The sequence below is a fragment of the Aptenodytes patagonicus genome, chromosome 2 (assembly GCF_965638725.1).
Source record: "Aptenodytes patagonicus chromosome 2, bAptPat1.pri.cur, whole genome shotgun sequence".
Taxonomy (NCBI): Eukaryota; Metazoa; Chordata; class Aves; order Sphenisciformes; family Spheniscidae; genus Aptenodytes; species Aptenodytes patagonicus.
The window spans coordinates 52,658,446-52,671,842 of record NC_134950.1 but is presented as its reverse complement, the minus strand read 5'-3'; the positions used below and the strand labels follow the sequence as shown (position 1 = coordinate 52,671,842).

The 13,397-nt window shown below is 42.8% G+C and overlaps 1 protein-coding gene across 1 annotated transcript in view; it reads right to left on the bottom strand.

The window, feature by feature from the left end:
* The window catches only part of NPC1 (NPC intracellular cholesterol transporter 1), a 28,478-nt gene extending 17,932 nt beyond the window's left edge, over nt 1-10,546 (bottom strand). Inside the window, exons 1-5 of the mRNA XM_076329833.1 lie at nt 10,341-10,546; nt 3,389-3,511; nt 1,988-2,094; nt 1,199-1,374; nt 117-284 (exon numbers count right to left, since the gene is read on the bottom strand). Of these exons, the coding sequence (XP_076185948.1) occupies nt 117-284; nt 1,199-1,374; nt 1,988-2,094; nt 3,389-3,511; nt 10,341-10,424 (658 nt within the window). The 5' untranslated portion in view covers nt 10,425-10,546. The remainder of the gene's footprint in view (nt 1-116; nt 285-1,198; nt 1,375-1,987; nt 2,095-3,388; nt 3,512-10,340) is intronic.
* Nucleotides 10,547-13,397: the final 2,851 nt, after the last annotated feature.

Genomic DNA, 13,397 nt, shown 5'->3' with positions numbered 1-13,397 from the left:
AAGCCTCTGACTGCAGACATTCATTGCTGGGCAGCTGTTTAACAAATCGGCATACTACCTATAGCACACAGCCTTTGACAGAAGCTTCAAAAGGCAAGGACCATTCAATTTCTTACCTGAAAAGATAGGAATAATGCTGAAAGGAGTTTGTCCATTGTCTTTACTAAACATGTACTCAATCCAATTGGTTGCATTGCAGTCCTTGACATCCTTCCCACACAGCAGCCCCAGTGCTTTAACATTACTTGATGGAGCCTCCACATCTTTGCAGGCATTATACATTGCTAGGAAGAATGCATGAAGACAGAAGAGTCATTAAACCAATATTGTTATTCGAGTGAGCATTCCAAGTATTTCCAGTAATTAAAGACTCATCAAGTTCAAAGAACATGCTTATAGCTTTCAAAAGGAAACATCTTAAGATAGTGAAATAATGCTTTCAGTTGTATTTACAGTATTCAAGATTGCAATGCTTTGTTACAGCTATCTTACTCTGAGTAGGCCACCTGAATCTACATCACACTAGAACCTACTTTACTGTTTGAGAGGGAACAGTACGTAACAAAAAGTTCCTTTTGGGAAAGTTATGACAAATACTTATGGTACTTTTGACCTGTAGGCCATACATGACTTTCAAGTGTCTCATAACTTGATTAAAGGTTACTGCACAAAGTGCACAAAGACTGAATTAATGCTTCAAGCTTGCTATAAAACAAAAAAACCAACCCAAATTTGTTTGTTCTTAGAAAAAATCTTTGGATTTAACAAAGGACTAGAACAGTCCATTTCAAGACGAGTGCCTCTGAGAACCACTGTAGTGCACTGTGTACAAACTTTACTATCATACTTGCCAGGCAGTTTCAATATCAGGTAGGCTTTGGACATTCAGTATTTGGCAACAACTTTGTTTTTCTGACGTTAAAGTTATCAGGGTTATCAGCTATTAACCATTTGTATAGATGTCAAGTTTCAGCTGAGTCTTCAAAAACAGTTATTAACAGTGTCAGTGTGATGTCTCCTACCCAGGCAGAAGTTAGTGTTCCAGCAGTTTCAAGGGGGACCTACTGCTACCTATTTGATGCCTCAAACTTCAAAGGATAGTCAAAAGAGATGTTTCCCCCTCCCAATTCTTCCTGAGAAAGCATTGGTCTTGTTACCTTGACAAAAGCCTAGGTAAATTAACACACTGTTTACTCACCATTTGCAAAGCGTTCTCCGATAAAGTACTGCAGCTCTGTAATGCTACTTTTGTTCTCTTTTAAAATTGGATCATAATAAGGTATGGTGCTTGTAACATTCAAAAAGTCAGACTGATTTGGACTGCAAGTCAGTTCACAGAAGAGGTTTATCAAGTTGTAAAAACACGATGGACATCTGGGTAGAAAAGTCAATGAACAGCAATCAGATTAAGAGGTAAAGATGCAAGGCATATCTGATTTGACCTACACAGCAAGTGTAAACATTCTGCTCGGAACGACAGAACAAAATATTTAAATTCTGCAAGTTTTTAATTAGCAATACAACATTAGTTGGTGCTTAATATTGCTTAATACTGTTCAGTAGCATCAGCATCATTCACTAGCAGAATTGCCTACCTCAAATAGCAGAAACAAGCAGAATTTGACTAGAATTTGAAGGAAAACTTAACTGCTGCTAGCAGTTAAGAAGAAAGACTTCTGTAAGAACAAGAAGCCTGAACAGTACTTTATGCCACCCTCTTCTGAAGGCTTCACTACAGATACAGTAGCTTGAGACAAACTAAGGTAATGTTTATTCTACCAACTAACTCAATCCAGACTGCAAGTAGTTGTTTCATGAAATTAAAGCCTCCTGATACGGATGAGGAAGTCTCTCCAAGAGTTTGCTCCAATAAGCCTTTAAATGAAGTTACCACCTTTTTTTCTACAGTCGACTTGAACAGAAGAGTCTTACTGTGTTTTCTTATTATGTTACAAAACTCTAGTTGCTTTGCCATTCCTTAGCATACCTGGAGAGAAACTGCAGAGGCAGCTGCAAGTTGTTCTTCAAAGTCTGAAGCTGACGAACATCACAGCAAGCGCTAACATTGCCAAAGAATAAACCTGGACAGAGTTCCTTAAATAAAAAAAGTATTGAGATCAGAGGGGAAGGAAGGAAAAGCATGTTTAAGACTTTAGAACTCATTATAGTTATGGGTTCTGCTTCAGCATATTTCAGAAGACAGTAGCTGTTGCTGTGGGAGATGCATAGAAAAAAAAAATCAGTCTAGCCAACAAGATTCTTTAGAGAACAGGGAGAAGAATCACTTCTTTTATTCAAGGCATCACTTCCTTTTAAAAAGCTCCTTCAGATGATCTTTAGTCACCAGAGTCTATATATAGAATGATAATGGTATTTGAGAGTCTATTAGTAAGAGGACAACACATGTTTATCCAAGTTGAAAGTACTCCTGCAGCTTATCCTCTAGTATACCTTCTGGATAGTATCAGATTCTAAAGTCTCAGAAGGCAAGCCACTAACCACAAAATCATTGATTACCTGGAAGAGCTATTTCATGTTCAGTTTATAGAAGAGACAAATGCATTTAATACAAGTATAACTGATAGTAACACACAAGAACTGTACATTAAGTCTTCAGAAACAGTACAAAACAGTAGCTAGCCACCTACATATTTAAGTCACTCCTGCCACCAGCCAAACCATTGTTTAACTCTATAGCTATTTCACACTTTAAAGCTTTGAACTATCATCTGCCAGAAGGCAAGTCTGGCAGTATCATCCTATATTGTGCACCAAATCCACAAACTCTATTTTGACTTTGGTTTTGTTCACTTTGACTTTGGTTTTGTTCACTTTGACAGCTAAAGCCCAGATAAGGAAATATGGTCTCACACTAGGCACAGCTAAGGAGCCTGAACTTTGTCCAAGTTTGCTCCATTTGAATGAGTGCCAGTTACTACCTTCCTATTTAAGGAAGAGATCAGGAACAATTATTTGATGGAGAACATAGTTTAGTCTTGTCCTTTACAGATCAGAAGGGCATAACTGCATAGTGTATCGTAGTTTGGAGGAGTCCTAAAAAACCCAGTCTGACTAAAGAGTGCTCAAACCAGTGAGGAACATACGCAGGAAAGTGCATATTTAATCCTGTATTTAAGGTTATGTTTGTGAAAGCCTGTAGTCACATGTGTTGGAGACTTCTCATCTCTTAAGAGAAACTGAGGTATATTACCTTCACACAGCTGGGGCTACAAGCTATACGCGAGAAATCAGAGATAATCTGTTCACTTTCTCATCAAGTTAAGACGAGAAAGCTAGAAGTCGTAGCGCAGGTCCAACAGAATCCAATACAGAACTCTAAAGCGTAGGAGAATTATTTTTCAGCAGCAGGCCTCCAAGAGAACCTTACCTGCATTAAGTCATAGCCATCCTCTGGTAGTGCTATTGGTGGTCCATCATATGCACAGTTGTATCTCTTGTCTCCAGAAGCAACTCCACATTCCCCGTACCAGACACACAGTTGTGGAAGTACCTAATCAATGCAAGATAACCGATTAACTGCAAGCAATAGTTGCCAAATTCCTCAGCTATTGTAGAGTTTATATGCTACCATTCCAAAAGTCATTTACAATCCAGATTAGACAACTTCCTGCTAATTTAAACATTAGCATGTACTACATAAAACACCCATTAACAAAAGCATGTGTTTTTGACAGGTACACATCACCACTGATCTCCAGCTCAGCTCCCCACCCTTCCTTGCCCAGTCTAGAAACAGGAAGTGCACTGTCTATAGTTAAGATCAAGTATAAGAGTTACTTAAGAAAAGTCTAAATAAATACTTGAAAAGCATCTCCAAATATAAGGTGATGTAGAAAATAATTTGTTCATGCAAGACAATGCATATGATTAGTGGGTTAAACTGTCACTTTAGAGCACGAGTCAGTGTACATGGAGAGAAGTGTATTTGAGTTCCTCCTGCCACCTTTTAATCCTTCTTGCAAACTCAGTCACTTACAGTGACAGATTGAGGAAGCAGCAGCATAAAGAGGATTCTGAAGCAGAACTTCACAGCTCTGCACTCACCATAGAATGCCATGTATTGTCACAATCTCAAAGGATGCTCTCCATCACCACTTTCAAGCCTAAGCATGCAACATTTAAATGGGCTTACAGTGCTAAGAAAAAAGCTTCAAGTCTCATTTTAAAGATGTTTCGATTTAAGGGACTATTGAAAAATTCAGAAATCTGTTCTTATGTGCATAAAATAAAGAAAGGAAATTGAAAAAGGACAACAGCACCTTGCAAGCCTTGTATTTTTGTTCAGTGGTACTGACACTGAGACTGAAATGCTAAACCAAAATATTTATTCTGAAAATTAAAACATTTAGTGCAATAACAAGTTATTTACAGCAAAAGCTTTAAGACAGCTCCAAGGTTTTCCTATGCACCTGGGCTGCAAGCGGAAAGCAGACTGCACAAACATTTACTACACTTCTGCCAGCTCTGATCAGAAGTTCGCATGGTACAGTTTGAGAGATAACTGACCTATTTTTATCTCCTGAACAACCTTGACCTAGCCTTTGTAGAAACACCATATGCTTACACTGCAAGGACAGACTGCTGCGCTTTGTGCTTGACCATGAATAATATTGTTTACTGACCAGAAAGGCCCCTGAAAGGCTGTATTCATAATACCCAAGAGCTACCCAGAATTACAGTGCCTCCACAATATCCATTTTTGTGCTGAACAACACTGACATTTCTTCAAAATGTAAATCAGTAATTGGTTTCTTTTATAAGGGACAATAACCATCACCAATTTACCTGACCCAGTTAGAATTGTTCTCCTTCTAACTTAACCTAGGCAACATGGCCCAATTCAAAGTTACTCACTATAAGCCAGGTCCAAAAGTCAGTTTAAGTACCACTCATCCAGATCACTATTTCATTTGTCTACTGTAGCATTTCTTCTAGCTAAACCTGTAACCAGCTGCTAAGTATCATGTTCTTACATACAAGCTGGAAAGCACCCCTTAAGATTGCACTTGTAAACATTGAATGTTTAACACCAGCATAAGCCAAAACATTAAATTCCATAACTTGAAGACTATTTACAGAAATGACATTGTAAATTTGTTCATGCATCAAATTAATCTAAGTCAGCACTTCTTTGATGCAAATTTAGAAGTTACTATCTTTGCCTCTGCTTCCTCATACCTGTATACCCCAGTTTTAACAGCAAACAATCTACTAGTGGGGAAAGAAGATGGTTTAGTGTTTGTATGTATCAGTGTCAGAAGTGAATTAGTCATCTCTTCAAGAGAAAGCACAGATTCACTGCTATTCTTGCAAAAGGGCAAAGAATTTTTAAGCTGCTTACTACTGCCTGTGAGAACAGAATTAGGTTATTTCTTCAATATCAGGCTGGCTTCCATGTTTAGTCTAGAATGGTTGGTAATCATACTTTCTATGAACACTTTCTAAAAAAAAAACCAAACACTTTGTTATCTAACACTTCTTAATTTTTTAAAACCCACAAAATTATCAACCTACTCTTTTCAGAAAGACTTAGCTTCTTCCAGAGTGGAAAGCATGGTAAAACTGGTAATGCAATTACCAGTTACAAAAAACTTATCGGGGCACTTCTTACATAGAAAAACTTAAAGTAAATTTCAGCTACCACATCAGGCTGACTGATAGTTCTATTTTTTTTTAAATATAACCTGTATTTCAAGGCAACACTTCCTTGGTTATAACTACACAGATACAAAATAAGATACAAGCTGTATTATGTCTATAATTTTACCTATAAGGCTTTTTGCCATCGTTTTCAGGACAGAACATAAGGCAACCTACTTGCACATGACACTTGGTCATGCACCAAAAAGTATTCAGCTAAACACACAAGAAAATAAAGCAAGATGAGGCCTAGTGTTAATTTACACTTGTAATTTGAATAAAGAATTTAGAACCGTATTACTGAAGTTCCACATCGATAAAACCTACAATGGAAAAACCAACATTTTCATCACTCGAACTTTCAGCCTGTTTAGAAAAGCTGAACAGATCAGTTACTTTTAGCTACTAGAAGAGCACTTAGACATAGAACTGCAAGTTTGAATACTCTATTTCAGTATTAACACCAAGAATTCAACTTCAGAGACAATCTAAGATCAGATATTTATGCCATGACCTAGCAAGATCCCACTAATAAAAGTCTGAATTTGTTCCCTGAACCATTAAGCTTTGGTGATGCTTGATTTACAGTGGTTGAACCAAGTCAATAAGCCTAAAAAACACCAAATAATTCGAAGTCAGCAGCCTAAAGTCACCAACATAGCTCTCGGACATTAACAAGTCAATAGCATGCTCATTACTGAGTCAGCCACAAAATATGGGACAGGGCTGGTCTCCGAGGGTTCCGACAGTATTCAAGGGATACTACAAGTAACTAAGTAACTACTCCATTACCACTGATAAGATATAGCTGGAAGTTCTTTCCCCAGAAACCCGCTAGTAAAAGCTAGAGTAAGTTACAGAGTAAGACAAGTACTTTGCTCTTTCCATTCTTTCAGAAGAACATTCTTACACTGGTAGGAAGAGATAGGGATGAGTAAGTGTGGTTGTAAATAAGTCATAGTTAACAAAGCTACTGCTTGCAGAGTCAGACTTTCGAGTCACTGAAGATTTGGGTGAACAACCATCTTTTTTAAATGGGTGAAAGCCCTCCCAGCCTCAAAATTAACTGAGAAATGCTGTGTTGAACCCAACTGCCTTCTAAACAAGGCAAGATACTCCATAAGACTAACACAGGGTTCAGTTTTTGGTTTGTTTTTTGGGGTTTTTGTTTGGTTTTGGTGTTTTGTTTTGTTTTTTAAAGATCACATTACTAAGTGCTCAGTATTTTAAAATGGGACTTTCCTAAGTACTTTACAAAGCAATAGCAACATAACCTTAGATTAAGGCTGTTCCCTCCTGCCCCCAGCACAGCTTAGAAGCCATCTGGCAGTACACCAACACTAGCCTTCTGAACTCTGGGGGTATACTGAAAAGTGTATTCCTACTTCTGGTAGACGTATTCTGTTTGAAGAGAAATTTCACCTCACGTCAGAGCTCCAGGAGCCCTAATAAAGAACTTGCACACAAGCAAGTATAGGCATTTCATGACTGTTAACATTCTACAAAGGTTCTGTTATAGCTTTCTGGTTCCCAGGCGTTATCATTTGTTTGTAATAAAACTAGTGTTCCAACAGATCATAAACACATTTACTTCAGTCCAAGTTTCTTCAACTGCATGTTGAAACAAATCAATACCTTCAATGCTTCCAGCAACATTAGCCATCACCAACAATGAATACGTAGCTGTTAAGCAGACAAAGAACAATGATGATGTTGTATACAGAAACAGCAACTATTTGTAGTCTTGCAAATACCAGATGACAAGTGAACATTGTTTGGCTCTCCAAATTAAGATTACTAATGTATGGAAAAGGCAACAGCATCAGATTTCCCTTCCTTCATCTAGGATGGTACATCTGGGATCTTGCAGGGCAAGAAGAAAATTCCAGGAAACAGCATACTCTCTCCCCCCCCGCCTTAACATCTAGTCCAAATCACACTTAATAGCGGATATTGCCCACTAGGTTGAGAAATTGAGTTCTAGGGAAACACAGTACCACATTACCCTTAATAAATGGCAAGCCTGGTTTATGGAAACAGGTGACCAGGTCAAGTTTGCAGATCTGCCCCAGAAGTTGCACATTACCTCACAGCCCTCCCTACGAGAGGAGGAGGTCTATGGACTAAAGGAAACTTTACAGGTTTAATTCTTACTCTTACTTTGTCTCTTTTAGTAACTTGTTCAGAGGCAGCCAATTCAGACGCAAGCTTTGTCTGCCAAGCTCCTCTTGTTCCTTTGCTCACAGGTAAGGGACTGTTCCCTTTCAGACAGAAAAATCATTAGCTACTCCTGGTCAGGCAAAGCAAGCCCCAGTTCTGGAGTTATCCAAGCACACTTCACATGTCACAGGAAAGTCAAGGTCAAGTAGGAAGAGAAAGTTGTAATAATGGTAATAGTTCAGTATCTGTGGGAGCAAGCTGGTGTTAGCTGAGAATGATTTATTGAGAAAATACACACTTACTGCACGCATGATCAGAAAGCACAGGGCCCCTAACTAGCAGCTGTCTGCAGCTAAGGCCATCTGCACCAAAATACTTCTGATGCCCTGCAGGGGAATAGTGATAATACTGCACAACACTTAGATTGTTTTGTCTACTGCCCAAAGTACTATTCAGTTCTACCAGTCATCCCCTTCAGTCATCTCTCCCTTTCTAAGAAGGCTTCCTCACTTTCCATCCAGAAAGACTATGAACAAGTCACTCCTGATTTTCCAAGAAGTAACTTAAGTGAAGTGATTACTGTCTTGTTCTGAAGCTACATTGCCATCTCTGCCAAGCAAGTTACTCCACACAGGCATTTCAGAACTTTGTGCTCAAGGTCAGGTAATACTGCACTGCAGGCCACCTGGCAAGTTTGAGACAGAGCAGCACCTGCCATTAACATCTTCCCGTAGGATTTCAGGAACTCAAATATATCCTACAGTTTGGGATCCCAGTTGCTGATAGGAAACCTGTGTCCAATCTTGCTTAGCCATTAGCTTGGCAGCCTATGTTTTAATATAATTATACAAGGATCAACTGAAACAGCTGCCATTAAGCACACAAGATGCCATCCAGCACATTAGGATGTTCATAAGAGAACAAGAACAGCTTCAAGACTTCCTCCTCCTGTAAGTCCACATTCAGAAATGGGACTAAAGGAGCCAAGATTTTTGATGTAGTTCTTAGATGGTAATTAATGGGTAGTTAACTATCAACTAGTAACAGGTTAGCTGGCACAAGTTTTGTACTATGCACTGTTCAGAGTGAAAGATACATCCTATACAAGCTGAACACTTCAAGTAAGTAAGAGTTAATGACAAAGAAATTCAAATTTTGCCTTCTTACATTACAAAACCAAAACCTGCATGGTTAAAGTTATTTTGCAATGTTAACTTCTTATGGACCACAAAGCCACATCCTCTACAAGGATCCCCTAAACCTTACGGGAACTTGTTTCAAGCTCTTCTAGCTCAGTATCCTTCTGTCACCTAAAGGAAAGCATCTCATCATTTCCTTACCAGCCTAGGACACACCTCATTGCTACAAGATGGTATCTCCCTCCAAAAACATTACATAAAGGAGTGTTGGTAAGGTGTGAAGTCCATTACCTACCCACCTAGAGATCATGAGTCATTACCAAACAATCAGCTTCTCCAGTAGTAATACATGAATGAATTCCTAGTTTTCTGTTCAAGCTCTTTAAAGGTTGTTTGAAGAGGATACAAGAACAAGAGAACTTCAGCACACACACAGGATGACAAACTTGTGAGTTTAAGAAGGGTTAAGCATAGAACTTGACCTAGAAAGTATGTTTCCAAGTTGGTTAGAGAAAAAAAAAAAAAACCACAACACAAGAACACTAAGGCTTACAAGACACTCCTTGTTTCTCCAGAGAAATGTGGAGTATCTCACTCCTATCTTGGACTACAGCATAAACAAAACGTGACTGAGAAAAGAGGAGTGAAGGTTTTACAGTATTTTTTCCTATAGTATCAAGAAGTCCCACTTATTCTCGTCCTTAATTTTTAAGGAAACATGTAGCCTTAATATTGGCACATCAATAAATAGCAGATCTTACTACACACAGCCTATTACTTCCAGGAAGCTGTCACCTAGCATAAGAAACACTCTAAGCAAACCAAAGCAGGCACTGAGGACATATGCAAGCCTCTGCACGGACATGTGACTGCATGGCTACTCACATGCATAGGGCATTGCATAAGCAGGGCACAGCACAGGAACGCGACATCCCGGGCAGCCGCTGTCGCACGCAATTGCAGGGGACTAGGACTGGGCAGAAGTTGAACTTTGCTAAGCCCGAGCGCTCCCGCTTTCGCGCCGCAGGTGCTCCCAGGCGGGCTTGCTGTGTCACCAGGCTGTCCCGCCCGGCACCGAGTCGAGGAGTGAGGGAAAGGGGAGGGAGAGCCCCATCGGGGACAAGCAGGGCACACCCCGGTACCACGCTTCAGCTTCACATCGCCCCGAGCCCAGCGCCCTAACCCACACCTGGCGGCTGACGGGACAGCAGCCTCCCTCAGCCGGTTTCCCCGGCCGGGAAACCCCCGGCTTCGGTCAGCGCGAAGAGCCACCAGCCCTGAAGCAACACCCGCGGGGATACCCTCCCTACGGCGGGCACCCGCCGCTCCCTCTCCTCCCGACGGTGACAGGAGGCCCAGCCTCCCCCGGGAGGGACTCACCCGCACGGGCGACAGAAGCAGAAGGAAGAGGAGGACGAGCAGGTCGAGGCCGCCCCGCCCGGGGCTGCCTTGCGGGCTCCCCATGGCGGCGCGGGCAGGAGAGCGGGGAGCCGGCAGGGCTCTCGACCGCAGCACCGGGAGGCAGGAGGAGGAGGCGACAGCAGAAGGGCGGGCAGACAGCCAGCCGCGCAGGTCCGGAAGGGCCGCTCTCACCAGGCCGGGCGGTGCTGCCAGCCCCGCCGCCGGCCCCTTCGAGGAGCGGCGGGGGGGAGGGGGCCGCGCCCGCGCGCCGCCGCCAACGGCCGCCGCCCCGCCCCCGGGCACCGCCTCCCTCCGGCGGCGGGGCGGGGCGGCGCCTCACGCCACGGCCGGGCCGCGCCTCAGGGGGCGGAGGTGGCGGTGCCGGTGTCGGGGCTGCTCTGCCCTGAGGGGGTCGGCGGGGAGCTCGGCCCGGTGTCGGAGCGAAGCTGTGCCTCTCCGGAACGGAAATGCCGCCCAGGCTGCGGCAGCAGCCGGTCAGCGGCTTTGTATGGGCGCGGAAGTGTTAATCACGTAGTTTATGAATGTCGAAGTCGCTTTAAAAATCCTGGCTTTGACAAAAGCGTCTTAATTTTGCTTTAAAGTTACTAATTCATGATTTCCAAGCGTTAGGCTGACAATCCCGTGTACTAGTGCCGTGCAGCTGCCATAAATGCAACTCCCAAGCGAGGTCGGTCAGGCTGGGGGGTAGAAAAACGCTTTCGCGGGGCTTTTGCTGCTGGCCAATTTGGCTGGCAGAGCTGCTTTTGCTGCTCCTGACGGGCTGACGCCAGGTGGCCTGACCGATGCTGCAATCAGCAGTTTTGGGAGTGCTGATTGCACTCTGCCGCTCTGTTTGGGATCTGTTTGTTTGGGATCTGTTTGGGGTCTGTTTGGGATCTGCCTGGGAGGAAGAACACTAAAAGCGGGGTGCGACACATTCCCGTGCAGCCTCTCTTGTGATTTCCCCACCGCTTTATTGCCTTCGCGGCCGGGTAGCACACGATGCGCTGCTGGAATAAAATATGTAATTTAGCTGATATTGCCATCTGCTGACAAAAATGCAGATTAGTGTTGGTGTCATAGCTTCAGGGGCTAATTTATGTTGGCCGGGGACCTCTGGAGGGTCACGTAGCCCAACTTTCAGCTGAAAGCAGAATCCGGTTAGGTCAGGCTGCTCAGGGGATTGTCCGGTTGTGTTTTGAATAGCTTCAGAGATGGAGATTTCACAGCCTCTTTGGCCAAACTTCCACTCTTTCACCACACTCACAGTAAAATGGTTTTTTTTTCCCTGTATCTAAAAAGATTTTCCCATCTTCCAGCTTGAGTCTGTTGCCTCTTGTGCTGTCAGTGTGCCTGCCTGAGAAGAGCGTGGCTCCCCCTTCTCTGCATCCTCCCATTTGGTAGCTGGGGAGAGCAGTTAAGATGTCCCCAGAGCCAGCTTTCTGCTTAGGGCTGAGCAAACACAGCTCGTGCTCCAGCAGCCCCAGCCATCACGGCGGCAGTGAACTAGACTTGCTCCAGTATGTCAGTGTCTTTGTTTTTATTCTGGGGAGCCCAAACCTGGACACAGTACTCCAGATGTGCTCTTACAAGTCCCAAAGGGGACTTGTATCCCTCCTCAAGAGAGAGGAATAACTCCAACCCTTGACCTACTGGCTACCCCCTTGCTGATGCAGCCCGCTGACTCATGTTCAGCATCTTGCCCAGCCCAACCACCCTGTTCCTTCCTGCAAAATTGCTTTCCATCCAGTCACTGCCCAGCTTGTACTTTTCCATGGGGTTATTCCATCCCAGGTGCGGGACTTGGCATTTGGCAAGTGCTAAACAAAGCTAGAGTAGCTAAAGTTATATTGTGTTTTAATTTTGATAGCGTAAATAAAAAATTTATTCAGCACTATGCAGCGTGATCCTAAAAGCAGGGGACCGAGTCGCCACATTTTCTAGGCACTCCACATAAGCAGAGGGTGCAGCGGACATAGCTTGCGTAGCTACAAGTTAAAAAAATGCAAGAACCTTGTTTCAGTGCTTGTGAAAAAGGTAAAGGATAGCAAAACTGACTAAACAGAAATGGCATTTCCTTTCTGAAAGAGTTATGTAGAGAAGAAGTGATTTAAGAATCATAGGTGAGAGAGAACCGATTTATAATTTACAAAACAAGCAAAAGGGAATCTATTGCAGTGACAACTTCCACCATAAACTAATTAAGTCCATAACATCACACTTGTCTACCACCTACAGTATAAACAGAGAGAAGAGGTAGTATTTTAATATTTATCTAAATCTCTGATGGATATCTATATTTAGATGGCTGTCTAAATTCACACTGTTATCCCAGTACAATCCCTCAGAGAGTGCTGCCTTTTTGCACTCACAAGCTAAAGTGAAGTGGTATAGGTGTGACGACTGATTAACAAACACTAATCAGACTAAGCCTATCTTTGGTCATAGAGACTTCTGAAATCTTTTGTTATGGCAGATGCAGAAACTCAGGCATGTATCTGTTTTTATGTCGCCTCTGTACACTGGCAGCCAGCAGACCAGAGCAGGGTATTCCTTCGGTCCTGCTGCGGCCTTCGGTCTTCATCGTGGCTGCGTGCCATATTCAGGGGGTGAGGATGCAGAGCTACCTCTAGCAGCTCCCGGGCATTTAAGTGTAGTTGCATGAGTGTTACCGATGATAAAGTTGGCACCATTGACTGTGTCATCTTAAAGTTATCTCTTCCCTTCTGGGCAGGAAAAAAGTAGGCCTGACTAGTTAACCCTGATCAATGCTGCCAACAGCTCATTGCCTTGTCTGTGGTACGCATGGCCCAGAAGAGACCGTCCCCACTGTCAGCTGCTCTCGCTGAAGAACATTTGTCATGTTATGCCTTATAGGGTTCCCTTTTAAACTCAGGATTATGCATAGCTGTTAGGGACTGTCTGCTTGGAAGGCTAATGGGAAATACTTATTCTGGTTCTCAGCAGTGTACACAAAACTAAATTTTGCTGCCTGGAAGAAGAGGCCAATATTAATTCATCGTGTAGGGTGTCCCT